Source organism: Pinus tabuliformis, chromosome 6 (genome assembly GCF_031772625.1).
Source record: "Pinus tabuliformis cultivar Carrire ecotype Pingquan chromosome 6, CPIR1, whole genome shotgun sequence".
Lineage (NCBI taxonomy): Eukaryota > Viridiplantae > Streptophyta > Pinopsida > Pinales > Pinaceae > Pinus > Pinus tabuliformis.
The window spans coordinates 854,483,796-854,499,894 of NC_142292.1; the positions used below are offsets into that span (position 1 = coordinate 854,483,796).

A 16,099-nucleotide genomic window follows, 5' to 3' on the forward strand; every position below is an offset into this window, starting at 1 on the left:
AAGAGGAGCAGCGAAATGGCAGTGAATGGGTTAAGAGATCAAGATAGACTGGACAGAGCTTCAAACTTCGTAGTCTGGAAGGACAGGATCTTGTCAATTCTAGATAGGTATCGCATCAAACACTTCGCCTTGAAAACGGTAGCGATCCTAGTTGACCCGGCTTAAAATGAGAAGTACGAGGAGGCAATGGCTAGGGCTAAGTGCATCATTCTTGATGAGGTCAAGGATCATGTGGTACCACAAATTGCCGAGAAGGGCATGAAAAATGAAATGTGGGATGCCCTGAAGAAGTTCTATCAGCATACTTCCGTGCAGAGGAAGATGCTTCTAGAAAATCAGCTGCGGTCATACCAGATGCAGAGGGGTGAGCAGATAGATATCTTCCTCGGGAGATTGACGGAGATCCAGGATCAGCTGACTTCCATAGGGGCCACGCCAGATGAGGAGATGTTGGTGAGGACCGCACTGAACACAGTCTCAAAGGATTGGGAGGTATTTGTCTAGAGCTTACTGGGCAGGGTGAGCCTTCCAGATTGGGAGGAACTGTGGGCGGCTCTTCAGCAAGAAGAGATCAGAAGGTTGACCAAGGCGGGAAGCAGCGGCAAGGGGGTCAAAATCAAAAAGGAGGAAGAGGAGGATGCTGCCCTAGCATCTGCGGGAAAGCAGGAGAAACATAAGAAGAAGGACCTCTCTAAGGTCAAGTGCTTCCACTGTGGGGAACTGGGTCATTATGCGAGCCAGTGCCCATGGAAGAAAAGCGAGGGAGAGGCTTTTGAGACCAAGGCAGTGCCAACGAGTGCGGAGAAAGAAGTGGAGACAAATGACGACTGTGCCATGAGTGCTCATGCGCCACTCGAGAGGAAGTGGGGAGACATTGAGCTGTAGTCAAACCGGCTACAGACGATGAGGGGCAGGCTCCTTGAGGTACCCAACCTCTTGGATTATACCTTGCTACGGGAGCCCTAAAGAGAAGTAGCAGGACTAGCGGATGTCGGTAGAGACGAATGCGGATGGAGTGAAAGAGGGTGCTACAGTACAGGAGTCCCGGGACAACGTTAGGAAACAGTGCGAGATGCATGGAGTTGTTGTAGCAGCGCAGAGGTCAGTAGAGGGAGCACTTCTCAGCGACAGAGGGAGCTTCAACATCGGGGGTGTTTCAAGCTTGATAGAGATGTCAAAGTTGGGAGGATCGATTACTTACTTCTTAGTAACTGAGTTGCAGTGCAACGGTTAGCAGTGACAGTGTTATGAGCAGCACGATGCAGCATGATGAGAGGGGATGCAGTGCAGATGCAGCAGTGGCAGTGGCAGGGCCATGGGCAGCAACACGGATGTAGAGGGAGTTGCCGTACAGATGCAACAGTAGCAGTGGCAGGGCCATGGGTAGCAGTACACGATGCATCAATGCAGAGGATGTTGGGTGGCGAGGCCTAGCATCAACACAGGGACCGATGCTAGATGATTAGGGTGATACTCAGTGAGGAGTATTACTAGAGCACAGTGCTTGCTAAGAGGGAGTGTTAATTTGGGGTAGCATTGGATGTGCTCTAGCCACGAAAATTGGTGGAGAGGCTAAGGCACATGAGATCTACAAGACCCAAAAATGGTTTGGGCAAAATCTAACTGGTTTGGGAGATACTAAAATAATTAATATTTTTAATGGAGTTCCTAAGTCTAAACTGAGGAAAAATAAAATATTAATGTGAATTAATATAAAACTTGGTTAGAATGGTCCAAAAGTCATGGATGAAGCCAAATCTAATCTTAACCATTGATTAGTGATTTAATCTCGGCCCTTGATGGACCAACGAGAAAAGTATAAGAGGAGGCTTGAGGGTCAGTTGGAGAATACACCGAGAGAGATCAAGAACTCAATTTTCTGGGGCAGGGTTTGCTGAGGAAATTGAGTGAAGTGATCTGAGTTGTAGCTGAGGGGCAGTGAATACATAGTAGAGAGGCAGAGTTAGTACTAAGAGCATCAGCACAAAAGCCAGGAGAGGTTGACGTAGAGCTAGCTAGAGGCCACGCAGAGGCAGCCAGGAGCTGTGTAGAGCCAGTGAGGGCCAGCGTGTGAGACGCAGAAGCTCTAAAGGCTGATGCTGGGCCAGAGAGGCTGACACAGACCTTAGAGGCAGCGCTGGGAGATTTCCGCACGACATATTTGAGCTGGAGAGCTAGATAGGGTCGCTGTGGGATTGCAGAGCAGCAGAAGTTGTATTGTCGCCGTGGGATCATTCATCCAGTGATTTAGCCAGAATATCTGTCTCCGACTAAGAGGTACTACTGCCGAGGGCATTCTCTATTGGGTGAGCCATTTCTGGCATCTTGGTTGTATTATGAAATTGCATAATAATAAAACCCTCTGAATAGCTGCAACGGTTTTCCCGCATTGGGTTTTTCTGAGGACGTTAGTCCAAAAACAACGGTGTCACTTGTGTGCTTGTTTCTTTTAGTTGATGATCTGTATGTGTTGAGATTGTACTTGTATTTATTTTTAGTATTTACATGGTAAATAAGTTGTTAAGTAACTGAACAAGTTGGAAAAAATAAATCAGATAGTACAGGAAGAATTTCTAACTGTTAGACTTAGAAATTCCAACATTACTTGCACATCAAAGACCAAGCATAGGGGGCAACATGTTTTATGGCGTCTTATGATCACTGATGCTTATGTTAGGCCATAAAAATCAATAAGAAGTAAAATTTCAAAATTCTGATGCAATTCTAATCTAAATGCAACTACTCTAGTATGATAAAAGAATATGATATTAGTTCTAATGTGAAAATCAACATGCAATGCATCCTACTCTAACATGCATATAATGCAATGTCAAGTATCAAGGAAAGGGGTGATACGACTTAATTGGGCCGGTTGTGGCTAAAGTTCATCGTCAAGTGTAGAAATGTAATGGTAATCTTCACCGACCTTCCCATGAATCTTGATGGGAATAGGGTTTTTGTCAACCAACACAACGTCCCCAATTTTGAATTCCTTTTTAGGCCTCCATTTCTTGCGTTGTTTTTGATTTGGCCTTATTAGGATGTGGACCTCCTGAGAGGGAAGGATTGGGGATGGTTTGTCATCCTCAAGGATCTTATAATACGAAATCGAGTGCAGTTTTATGACATGAGTCAGATGTAAAGGTTCTTTATAGAGAATGAAGGGGGTTCCATCGGATTGTAGAATGGTAACATAAGATAGTCCATTTGACGTTGATCACCCACGGTAGCCCCCCGTTTCTGAGACTAACAATGTGCCCCGTACATCAGGTGTTTCTATGACCACAATATCCATGAGCAATGATATGTTCAGATTCATAGCTAATGACAGCTTGAGATCTTTTACAAGGCTTTCTAATTGAACAAGCTTGGAGTTGAAACCACATACACTCTTACACCTCCGAGTGATGCTAAGATTTAGTTTCTTCATGACTTTTAATGGCATGATATTTGTGGAAACCCCTGAATCCAACATACAATTATGTAAGAGGAGGTCATTAATAGCTAAGGTGAGTAAAAATGGCTCATGGCGCAGGTTAGTATTAAAGAGGTGTATGTTTTGCAATGTGATTGCTATGTCCTCTTCTTCAAACCTAAAGCTTTCTTGGCTTGGCATTGTTGGCGTGGGAGTTTCGCTAGTTCTTTTAAGGGAACTTGCATGGTTGTCTTTCCTATAGTAGTGCCTACATCGACTTCAAGCTCAACCTCCTTACCTTTAGCTTTATGCTTGGGTTCTTCTTTTGGAGGATCCTTTTGGGATTTGTTCTTCTTGGGAGGATCCTTCTTTGAAGGCTCCTTAGGAGGAGGTTCTTTTGGAGGAGACTACTTAGGAGGAGATTCTTTCTTGTTAGGTTCTTCAGAGTTTGTGGGGGTGTCTTTATTGTTCTTTCGTGAATATTGGACCCCTTTAAACCTCCCACTATCGTCAGCATTGAGGATTGGCTCATCGTTTTCTTCTTTGAGGGTTACTTCACTAATCGAAGGATGATTGTATGTGCCACCCAACATAATGTTGAAGGCACGAGATTCCACAATGTTTTCTTGCTCATCACCTTCCTCATCTTCACTTTCTTCTTCATCACTTTGTTCATTCTCAAAATATGATTCTTGTTCCACAACATTAGTTGGGGCTAAAGTGTTAGGAACTTGGGATGAGCTTTGCTTTCCTTCATCATTATTTTTTCTAGGAAAAGGCTTGTTCATGAGAATAATGTTTGACCTTTGATCCTTTTCAAGGGCAATGAAGTTATTCATGTAAAGCCTACCCCTCAAGTTCATTTCCTTAGATAGCTTGTCAAGCTTCTTAAGGACCACAACAAGGGTTTCCTCAGTTTGGTCCTTAGACTTGCTCTTCTTAGCTTCCACCTTAGCTTTAGGATGGTCAAACATCTCCATTTTGGAAATGTTCAAGTTTTGTTCAACTTCTATAACAATTTCTTCTTTGGCCTCAACAAGACTCTTAGGTTTCTTATCTTTTAATGCATATGCTAGATGACCACACACATCCTTAGTGAATTTGTCAATGATGATTGCATCAAGAGGTCTAAGGTTATCAGGGATGTCTCTAACTACTTTGTTAAAATTTTGGATGAATTCTTTGATGTCTTCTCATCCCTTACTTATGTGGTAAAACTTTTCTATGTTGAAGGACCCTTGGGCATTAGATGACCATCTCCTCATAAATGCATCCTCAAATTGGTCAAGGTCACTTCTACTACCCGGAGGGAGGTTAAGATACCATTCCCTAACTTGTCCCTCAAAAGATAAGGCAAATAACATCATGATTATGTCATCATCTTCAATTCCCCGAGGGGAAATTATCCAATAGAAATCATCGACATGAGCACTTTTGGTGGTGTCCCCTTTGAAGTTGGGCAGCCAATACTTCTTAGGCAAAGGTTCAGGGTTGTCACTCAATTGCAAAGGTCCAAAGACACTAGCAGGTGCCTCTTGCTTCTTGGGAGCTTGGGTTGGTTTTGATTTTGGTTGGTGTTGGAAGTAGTTGCCATCTCGAGAGTTGAATTATCAACATCTTTAACTTCAGGGAGAAGGTTTATTCTAATAGGTGATGGAGTTCTTTCTCAACTTCTTGCAACAATCCTAGTTATAGGAGGAATTTTGTCTTCTTCAAGTAAACTAGGGGATTGGACAATGAATGGAGTCGCCAGAGGAATGTTTGTAATGTCATCAATGAATCAATTCCTCAATGATTCACAAGGGAGGTAGACCTACTTCCTTCCCGACAACAATGCCAAAAATGTTACTACTCAATTTAGTAGGAGTCCTAGGAGGGGATCCAAAGGGACTACTACTAGATCAAGTGGAAACAATGGGACAAGGACCCACTATCACCTTAGTCGATGCCCCCTGCTCTTACGAATATTCAACGATGGGAGGAGTCTCGGTATAAGGAGATCACAAGAAAGGATAAGTTAATGATAGGGTGTATAGTGATCTCTAAAGCCCATTCACAAGGGAGACTCAAATGATAGGGCTTGCTTGCTTTAGAAGCAAGATGAGGGGCTCTCTAGGAAATGCTTAAGGGAGTCTTAGACCTAGGGATTAGAGATATTTCCTAAATGAAAGATGCCCTAGACCTGAGATTATTTTAGAAACAAGGTTTCAAAGTGGCCATGTGAGATAAGGAATGATAGAGATATGGGACCACAAAGAAGACCAAGGGTACCCAAACAAGACCTAGGTTTTAGGGTGTAATCTTCAATCAAGAATCTAGGTCAAGAAAGGGGAAAGAAGGGATCAATAATAGATGGACTTACTTCGAATTTTTAAGCACAATAGATCCCTTAGAACGCCACCAACCTAGAAGGACCTAAATGCAAACAATTTTGGAGCTAGGTTTGGTGTTATTCACAAACCGACTGTGGGATTTTCTTCAAACTTGGAGGACCAATGGAGGACACCCCAATGCAGTACCTTGCCAACTCGCTCTGCAAACTAATGGCTCAAATGGAATTCGGTTGATGCCTTGGCTAGGCCGTCTAGGGTTAGGGCACAAATTTTAGGAAAGGAGGAAAATTTTAAGGTGATCACGAAGGACTTGGGACTAGTCCCTAATCAATTGTGGAGAATGGAGTCAAAGTGAATTTGATTTTGAGATTTTTGCTCTAGCAAGGAGTCCTTTTGTAACTTTGCTAACCCTAGAGAGTCAGCAACTAGGTCACAAAGGAGTTTATACTTCGATATGCAAATTTAATGGTGTTTCAAGGTCAAAGTTTCAGAACCCACCACTAGGAACATTCACTTCTTATTGCCAAGATGAGTAATATATGCAACGAGCAAAAATCACAAGTGTTTCATAAATTCACATCAATATTAGGTCACAAGTAAAATCAAGACATAGTGTTCGATACATTAGACATTAAGCATCAAAAATTTCGCATGATGATGAAATAGCACTTACATGACAAAAGAAGTATATCCATCCATTAGACTTGCAAAAATGAATCCCTAAGACAAGATAACAATTTTCTAAACATCAAAATACATCAAATAATCTCCAATTCGTCCAACAATAGCAGGTTTGAGTTCTTTTCTCCAAATAGATACAAATCCAAGTGATGATGAGAGATCAAATGATCCTCTCTTACATTTATATGATCCTCAAAGGGATTCGAATGGCTAAATTAGGCCTAATGATGCCCCTAACAATAAAATAATGTGTAAATAACAATACTTTGAGTTTGGTGACAAGCGCACCAAATAACTCCACAATAAGAATAATTAGCCTCTCAAGAGGGCTGAAATGATAGATAAGCAGCTATAAGGGCCATTGGAAGGCCAATTGAAGTCCCTCATGTGCCAAATCAAAGAGGAGGGCTCCAACAATAGTGACAAAGAGGGCTTCTTCTGAGGCAGCAAAAATAGGTCTGTTCACTTCTAGTTGCCAGAAGTTTTCCAGGTTAGGAGGGTCAATAAAAAAACTGTTTATCCATGCTTCAATTAGCTATCTCTCCATATTGGATATTGTTCTGCACAGGGAATCCCTCTGCGTCCTGTTCCTGCTGCCTACTAGAGTCATGACCAAAACTGTCTTCATAACACAGCTCATAAACATCCAAATGTGTGTCAAAAATGCTGCCATGATTGGGCTTTTAAATCTCCCTGAAGGGTGCCTGTAAAAATATCAGGCTTAAACTCCCACTCCCCATGATGATGATCATCAAAATCTTGTGCTCCAGCATGACATAGTATGTATGCTCTGCCTCTATTCTGTTCGAAACAGAAATCCAGATCCATGTATATATCAGGGCTACCATTGCATGGTTTTTTGGCTTCTGTTGGTGCAGTAAACAACTTACTGCAGAGGTTGGATATTATACACAGTAGCTCTTATTAAGGTCTGGTTTTTAGAAGCAAGCTGTTAAAAGGTCAGGTTTATGTTTTGTAACGCCTGCCAGGCTGTTATGAAGGTCAGACTTCCATTGTAATGCTAACATTTATGCTGTAGACCAACAAACTTATATTTAGTGCCATGTTTTTTCGGCATATGCCTCTTCAATCAATTGAGTAGGGCCATATTGGTTTACAGTGGTATAGTTGGGTGTTCAGTATCATATTCAATTGTAGAGTTCAATTCACAAAAGCAGAGTATAGAGTTTTAAAGGTCAGTGCAAAGGTAGTCTTCATTACCCAAGCAATGTGTTGAAGTGGAATTTATGGTTGGGCTTTCATGACCTTGTCTGGTTGGTCCTGCAGAGCCTCTTGCCTGTTTGGTGCTAGGGAGTGATTGCAAGTCTGCTTGATCCTGTTTTGGGTCCAGACATCTGTGTGGTGCTAGTGCAGGTGTAATTATTTTCTTCTGTTTGGTTCTTGGAAGCAGACAGACAATTTGTTGTTGCCAGCAGGTGCTAAAGTGTCTAATCCAGAAATTGAGCCAAATCATTGCTTTGGTTCTTTTCACAAGGGAATCATTGGTTTGGCTGATACCATAAGCAATATGTATCGATTTTGAATAGATGTTTGAGCAGCACTGTGGTTCTCTGTGGCCACTGCAAGCTATGTCAGTTATGTGCTCCACTTGTTACTTGTTATTTAGTTTGGGTAGACAGATTGAACAGGGGTGTCATTGGTTGGATGGAAAATGTCCCCAGGTGGAGTTGTGTCTGACTCAATGCCCTACTGTCACTTCTATTTCTAGACTATGTATATATACCCATTTTAATACTATGTCATTTTTTACATGCTGATATAAATACATGTTTAATATTTGGTCTTGAGACATTTATTTCTTGCACATATTTTAAATTTTAAATATTTAGTGTGTTTGGGGTAGAATTTAATATGGGGTAACAAGACTGCTTCAATGTTCCAATTAAACTGGTCATCATCACTCTGGTAAAACTATCTACTTGGACAACTCCCGAAGATTATCCCTATTGTATTCTTATGCAAATTGGCAAGGTCATGATTATGATATTATCTTTGTCTAATTTTTACGGTTTCAGTCAAAAACTGTGTCATATACTGCAATGTGTGTAATCAAATTGAAAAACTATGCATTATAGCTATTAACATGTATGTTAACTTACACATTCATCGGACACTTCATGTTATTTATAGCCAGATGTTTTTATGGCATATATATAAATTTCAAAATTACTTTTCAATCATAACTAGTGTTAGAAAATCAGAAAGGCAGAAAGAATTTGTTTATCTTGATAATTACTTGTGATATTCTTATGTTGTTAACTTTCTTGTATTCTTCTTTTATCTTAGTTCATCAAGCAATTACCAAAACCATAACACAAAGATCAAAGACACTAGATATAGGCGGACAGCCAGGGAAAAACCCCTATCTAGGGGAAAACCCAATCAACAACTCTTCCTTCAATAGTTTCACAAAATAATCGAAGACTCTTTGACATAGACATAGACTTCCTCCAATCACCAAGTCAGACCTTCCAGCAGCAACTTCGGCCTTGCAACAACAACGTCGACCTGACAACAACCACTGGCAGTGGCAACTAAACTTCGACCTAGATGGATGTAACGACCTATCTATAAATATAGAGAACGCAAGAATAATAGCAGGCATACAACGCATGCATATGATAGCTACATATGCATGTGTCGCATACACTGCACTAGTATTTATATATACTAAATTAACGATAAGTACTAAATACCATGACACTTCTTCGGATAGAGGTTCTACTCATCCATCAACACCCACATTGCTTAATGTATGGGTAAATATTAAAAGAGAACTATATAAATTATATATTCCAGATTATTAATAAAAATTATATTAATAAATTAATAATATAAATAAATCATATTAATAAATTAAAATAATTTTTAAAATATATATAAGAAATTAAAAGGGGCACTAATGTTTATATTAAATGAATACTTTAATAAAACATAATGTAACAGATATACGTGACCTTTAAAAGAGATAAGGGAGATAATATGTAATAGAGGAGCGTGTCACCAACAAATTGAGCGGTGGGTTGTAGATGGAAGAGCAGCCACTGCCAAGCAACAGGATAAAAACCACAGATCAAAGATTTTGAAGGGGGGAACGGAGGGGAACGGCGGGAAGAAAATCTGGAGGAGGAACATCATGTACGGAAATCATCCATAGGAAGAGCTTGAGTTGTTTTGAGGTTCTGGGCACGGGGGAACAGTGGGCTTCTACCAAAAAACTTACTGGATTGAGCAGCCAGGTTCTGCTCAGTTTGGCTGGGTGGATTCAGTCTTTTGGTAACCAAAGCAGGGAGTTGTTCTGAGGTTCTGGGCACGGGGGAACAGTGGGCTTCTACTAAAAAGCTTACTGGATTGAGCAGCCAGGTTCTGCTCAGTTTGGCTGGGTGGATTCGGTCTTTTGGTAACCGAAGCAGGGAGTTGGAGTCATCATCAACCGCAAGGGCACAGGTAGGTACCCTCAACATAAAATTTCCTTCACTGTTTTTACACCTGTTTTCTCGGTCTTGACAATGGAGCACTTCGATCTTGAAGCAACACTTCCACCTTGGAGCACTTCGACTTAGAAGCAACACTTCGATCTAGAAGCAACACTTCGACCTTGGAGCAACACTTTGACCTAGAAGCGACAACAAAACTTCGACCCCTCCAGCAACAGAACTTCGACCTACTTGCAACAACACTTCAACCTTAGTAGTAGCCCAGTAACTTCGTATGAGTGAGAGAGAGATAGCCCAAAAATTCGATCTTGTCCTTCTCCTGCAATTCTTCTTCTTTCTTGGAATTTCACACTTTTCTGCTGCCTCTTCTTGGATATTGAACTTGTGTGAGAGATGTTCCAAATGAATCGAACTGCACTTCTATATATACACTTTTCTGGAGTTCGAATTACCCCTTTGTAGGCTGACTTGATTAGGTTAGGGCCGACTTGGTGTGGAGGTGACAAATGACTTCTTTGACTCAATAATAAATCTTTTTACATGATTGAAAAGCCCAAGAAGGGCCTCTTTAAATGGACAATGACTCTAATGACTTAGTATAAATCCTAGAAGTCCTTCAATGGGGACTTTGACCTAAAACATGATGACCTAAGCATGAAATCCATGCTTTAATAAGTAATAATAAAAAAAATAAAAAAATGTTTTTCTTTCTTTTGATAAATACATTTCATGAAGACCGAACCTAGTTACATTTTTCAGCACTCCCTCTTAACTAAGTAGGTATTCATACATACATATACAAGTACATGGAAGATCTCAAAACACATGAACCATGAAGAGTTTAGGCACTCTTGGTGCCACAAACTAGATTCCTGACTAGGTTAATCTATCTGGGTGGGACTAAGATGGACTAAAGCTTTCAGCTAGTCTAGGTACCATTAGACTTACTTGCCAACCATCAACCCAAGGATCTAGGTGCGTATCCAAGGTCAGATCTTCAAGACCAACGCCACCCTCCCTCTTCAGGATCAAGACATCAAACATACATATGCCGACCAGATGTCCTCCTAGGCAATGTATATTACACACAAAGCCTCAACATTTCCGATTATTCAAATCAGTAACAAATCTCTCCCAATCAAATAGATCGGTAACCTCAAGCATGCTTCCAAAACATCGAGAGATTTACCTGAACTATCACAACTCCAATCAGTAACAAACTTTCAAATACACATAAGTAAACACAAACCTTTGCGGCCTTCAAACATCTTGATGGTGCTTCACAATTTATTACGGTGGTTTTAGAGGTTTCAACCATACAACTTCCTTTCCTACTACACATGCATCAACATATTCTACAATCGGATCTTGCTTTCCTTCTCTTAGCAACACCTCAAAATGCATTCTCCAATTTCTTCTTTAAGGTATCTATCATGACTATAATATGCCCCACTTCTCGACTTGGGAGATTTCTTTTATCCAGGCTCCCTCTTAACTTAGGGAGATCTACTTCTTTTCCATGGCACCAGAGAATCTTTCATGACTTCATCCCTTCTTATCAAAGTCATCTTCCTTCATCATGCTTACCAATCAAATCAACGTTACTTACGAATAGCTTCAACAGATTGAAGATTATGTGCTTGCACAACTCAAATTGCAAGTATAACCAAATACATATATAGGAGCATGAAGTTAACTATATTAGAATCATACAATAATGGAAGCATTAGACTTTAGACATCAAATACCTAAACTTATTTAGGTTCATATTCAACAAGAGACTATACTTCTATACTTCAACTTCTTGCTCGGGTTTTTGGTTACAAACCCTAGATCACATCAGTAACTCAATCAAGATATCAGTCTCATTATATCTAGGGCCTCAATATTTCCTTGAGACTCTTATGACATATTGCAAATCCTTGAAGCGATAAGTGTAATCCATCTAACAACTTTAGAATTCTATTAGGATTTAATGCAAACCCTAGATTCCATCATTGAGACACTAAGCCTTAGATATCAAGAACCAATCACAACACAATCTAAGGTTTCAACAATATGACCAACCTTTTGTAAACCCTAGATTTTATCATCACATTTTAATAACATCATATCCTAGAATATCAAACTTCAACTAGGGCTTAGTTATAGACGGACAAACATACACCTAGGGCTTCACTCCTAGGACATCATCTTAGCTATAATAAGGGTCTTGCTTATAAACCCTACCAAACCCTAAATACATAACACAGCAAACCCTAATTTTTCAAAAGCTCTAAAGGTCTAGGATTTCAACACATGGACATGATCATCAACCCTAAAGGACTAGGGTTTCTATAGCAATAATAAAACTCCAGATATGACATTACCATAAAAAGCCCAAAACATCAAAAGAATATTATTTTCTAGATTTCATCAGTAACCCTAAGTAGACTAAGGTTTTCACATTAGCATCAACATACCCTTAGGTTAGGGTTTTACAGAGAACATTTTAGGGTTCCACAAAATGATAAATGATTTTAATGAGGGTAGATTTAATCTAATGATTAATCACCCAAATAAGAATCTTTATGTTTCAAAGGTCCTAGACATAACGATGTTAGTAATGTAAAATTTTTTTATTAAAAGGAATGAATATACCTTTATCATGAAGAGAATAAAGCTTATGGTCTAAGACATACCTTTGAGTTGTTTTATTGACAAACCTTGTAGGACATCAATTCCAATAGAACTTCTATCATGCTTTGTCTTGTGAGGTCTTCTCCATAACCCTTGAGCATTCAACAAGCCTTTCCTAAGGAAATATGAAAAGAAATGTCATTAGCATCTAATACAAAGGCATCTAGATAAGAGAGGGAAACCAAATATAAAAGGATAATGCTTGGAGTAAGATACTTATCTTTGGTAAAACGGTGAGGGCTCCCTCTTAATCCAATCTTGAGAGATACCTATAACTTTATCGAAACAATTCAAAAAATGTTCTACCAAAGCAAGTTAGACCTATGAGTACTAGAAATCAAAGCATAAAAGAAAAGAACTCAAAACTTATAGTAGAAGGATATGTAAGGGATAAAGTACTTAAGAGTCCCTAGTAAATACTAAATAGGTTTGTGACTTCGGATCCTTCCATATTGTTCTTATTTGGTGAGCCTTCTTTGGCAATATTTGCTTGATCCCTGCTTCTCCTTTTATTCGCAGGATTGTCAGGACAATTATTTTTATAGTGACCCATCTTATGGCAATGGTAACATTAAATCTTGGATAGGTCTATCTTCCTTCTTTGCCCTTTAGACTTCTTAAAGGGTCCTTTGTTCTTGTGATGAGTGGAATAGGCATTTGAAATCTTTTCTTCTTCTTCTTTGTTGCTTACTTATGAGATTCTGACTTCTTCTTGGCTACATGTATTCCATAATTGTTCGAATGTTGGAGTTACTGGCCAATAAGAAGACCCTAGAAGAGCAGTAATTACAAGTTCCTTTTCAGGTACAATCTTGGAGATCATCTCTAATTCTAGCTATCCTTGTAAAGAAGGAAGCCACAGTGTCATCCTTTGTCATTTTCATAGTCTTTAGTTCATTCTTAAGACTTGCAATTTGACCAAGGTTCTTGATTGTGAACAATTTTGATAAGGACTCATACATCTCTTGAGATGAATCTATGTTGGATATATGTGGGATGAAATTATCCTTTATTCCATCCACCATTAGGGTCATGGACAATATTTCTATTTCTCTAAACTTAGCCTTTTCTGCATCACTTGCTTCCTATGTAGGCTTCTTCACTTTTCCTTTGACTAGATCCAAGACTTTGTTCTTCTCGAGGATGAGATCTATCCTCTTTTTCCTTGCCCCGTAATTTTATGCCCCTTCTAATTTATTTTCACCCTTCAATGAATTAGACATGGTTCTTGAAGATAGTAGGCTTGACTCCTTATATGTTCCTTTCTCTTGATGACCCTTATTCAAACTTCTTAAAACTCCTTATTCTCCTTTCAATAGATCTTCAGGCGCCTTTTTCCTTCTTCTTCACCTTAGCTCTGATACCATGTTAGAAAATCGGAAAGGTAGAAAGATTTACTTTATCTTGATAATTACTTGTGATATTCTTATGTTCTTGTTAACTTTCTTGTATTCTTCTTTTATCTTAGTCCATCAAGCAATTACCAAAACCATAACATGAAGATCAAAGACATTAGATGTAGGCGGACAGCCAAGGAAAAGCCCTATCTATGGGAAAACCTAGTCAAGAACTCTTCCTTCAATAGTTTCACGAGATAATCCAAGACTCTTTGACCTAGACACAAACTTCCTCCAATCACCAAGGTAGCCCTTCCCTTCTTCTGCAGATGATAACCTTCCAAAAACAACTTCAACCTAGAACTTTGACCTTGCAACAACAACTTTGACCTGGCAATAGCAACTGAACTTCGACCTAGCTGCAACACTTCGATCTTGAAGCAACAATTTGACCTTGGAGCACTTCGACCTAGAAGCAACACTTCGACCTTGGAGCGGCACTTCGACCTAGAAGCAACAACAAAAATTCGACCCCTCCAGTAGAAAACCTTCAACCTAGTTGCAGCAACACTTCGACCTTAGCAATGGCCTAGTAATTTCATATGTGAGAGAGAGATAGCCCAAAACTTCGATTTTGTCCTTCTCTTGCAATTCTTCTTCTTTCTTAGAATTTCACACTTTTCTACTACGTCTTCTTCGATATCGAACTTGTGTGAGAGATGTTCCAAATGAATCAAACTGCACTTCTATATATACCCTTTTCTGGAGTTCAAATTACCCATTTGTAGGCCGACTTGATCAGGTTAGGGCTGACTTGGTGTGTAGGTGACAAATGACTTAAGTGACTCAATAATAAATCTTTTTACATGATTCAAAAGCCCAAGAAGGGTCTCTTTAAATGGACAATGACTATAATGACTCAGTATAAATCCTAGAAGTCCTCAATGGGGACTTTGACCTAAAACATGATGACCCAAGCATGAAACCCATGCTTTAATAAGTCATAATAATAAAAATAAAAAACATTTTTCTTTCTTTTGATAAATACATTTCATGAAGACCAAATCTAGTTACATTTTTCAACAACTAGCAGGCAACTCACTATGCATTATGGCTTTTAAACATGCATATTAACTCACGCAGGCATCAGATACTTCATCTTATTTATAGCCAGATGTTTTTATGGCCCATATATAAAGTTCAAAATTACTTTTTTCTATCATAACTAGCATGCAACTCCTCCTCCTTACCACATACACCATAAGAGGCATTAGATAGAACTTGTAAATCATACTGGGAGACCCCCATTTTTTATAAATGTGCTTCTTTGGCATTTTGTAGCAATTGGTTGGTAGAATGTCATTGCTAATGTGAATATAGCCATTCTGAAAATTAAGAATGATACGTCACACTCTAGATTGAATATATCATTTGATGATTCTAATATTATTTATACTGTATTTTTACATGTATAATGCTTATATTGCTACAAATACCAAGATTTTTGTTTCTAGAGCTAGCATACTAATATATTTATACTTCAATTTTAGATATACGGAAATCCTTATGTCACTAAAAATACCAACTATTTGACTTCTAGAGCTAGCGTAATTTCAGCCGGTACAATTTTTAAGTGGGAAGAATAGTGAATGCTAGATGTATCAATCTTGGTGACTACCGTGTTATATTTCCTTCTTACAGTAACGCAGTAAGTTTAGCGGCTGAGAGTTGGTTGGTATTTATGGACCGGCTTTTAACACCCAAAGTTACAAATGTGGAAGAATGTGAAAGGTTGAAGCAAAAGATGCAGAAGCTGACAAATATCTACTATGAAGCTTTGGATGCCCCAAAGACAGGGAAAAAGGTTAGTCGGTACAATACTTTGAACCTTTTTTCATAAAGAGAACACCATAGTTATGAGAACCGGTTGGTTTGGTTTGCACCAGTCTGTTTGGACTGTTTTGATCTAAAATCCTTTTTAACTGGTTTTGGGTGGATTAGATCTCAAATTGGCAGCTTAACCTGTGTGTCAATAACCCATAAAGACACAAAAAAATCCACCTTTGTTTTGGGAATTGGTTTAACTTTTAATCATTGTAATGTTGATATTTACGTTTAGTTATATGTTACTTTCATTAACTTTTAACATTTTAAGTTAAAGTGAGATCCTAATTTTAGGATGTTTTCTGATAGAAC

General features: G+C 39.1%; 1 protein-coding gene across 1 annotated transcript in view; it reads left to right on the top strand.

Annotated features, from left to right (window-relative positions):
• LOC149261573 (putative RNA-dependent RNA polymerase 5) overlaps nt 1–16,099 on the top strand; it is a 547,055-nt gene that overhangs the window by 491,058 nt on the left and 39,898 nt on the right. Inside the window, exon 14 of the mRNA XM_089369746.1 lies at nt 15,605–15,767. Coding sequence (XP_089225872.1) covers nt 15,605–15,767 — 163 coding nt within the window. The remainder of the gene's footprint in view (nt 1–15,604; nt 15,768–16,099) is intronic.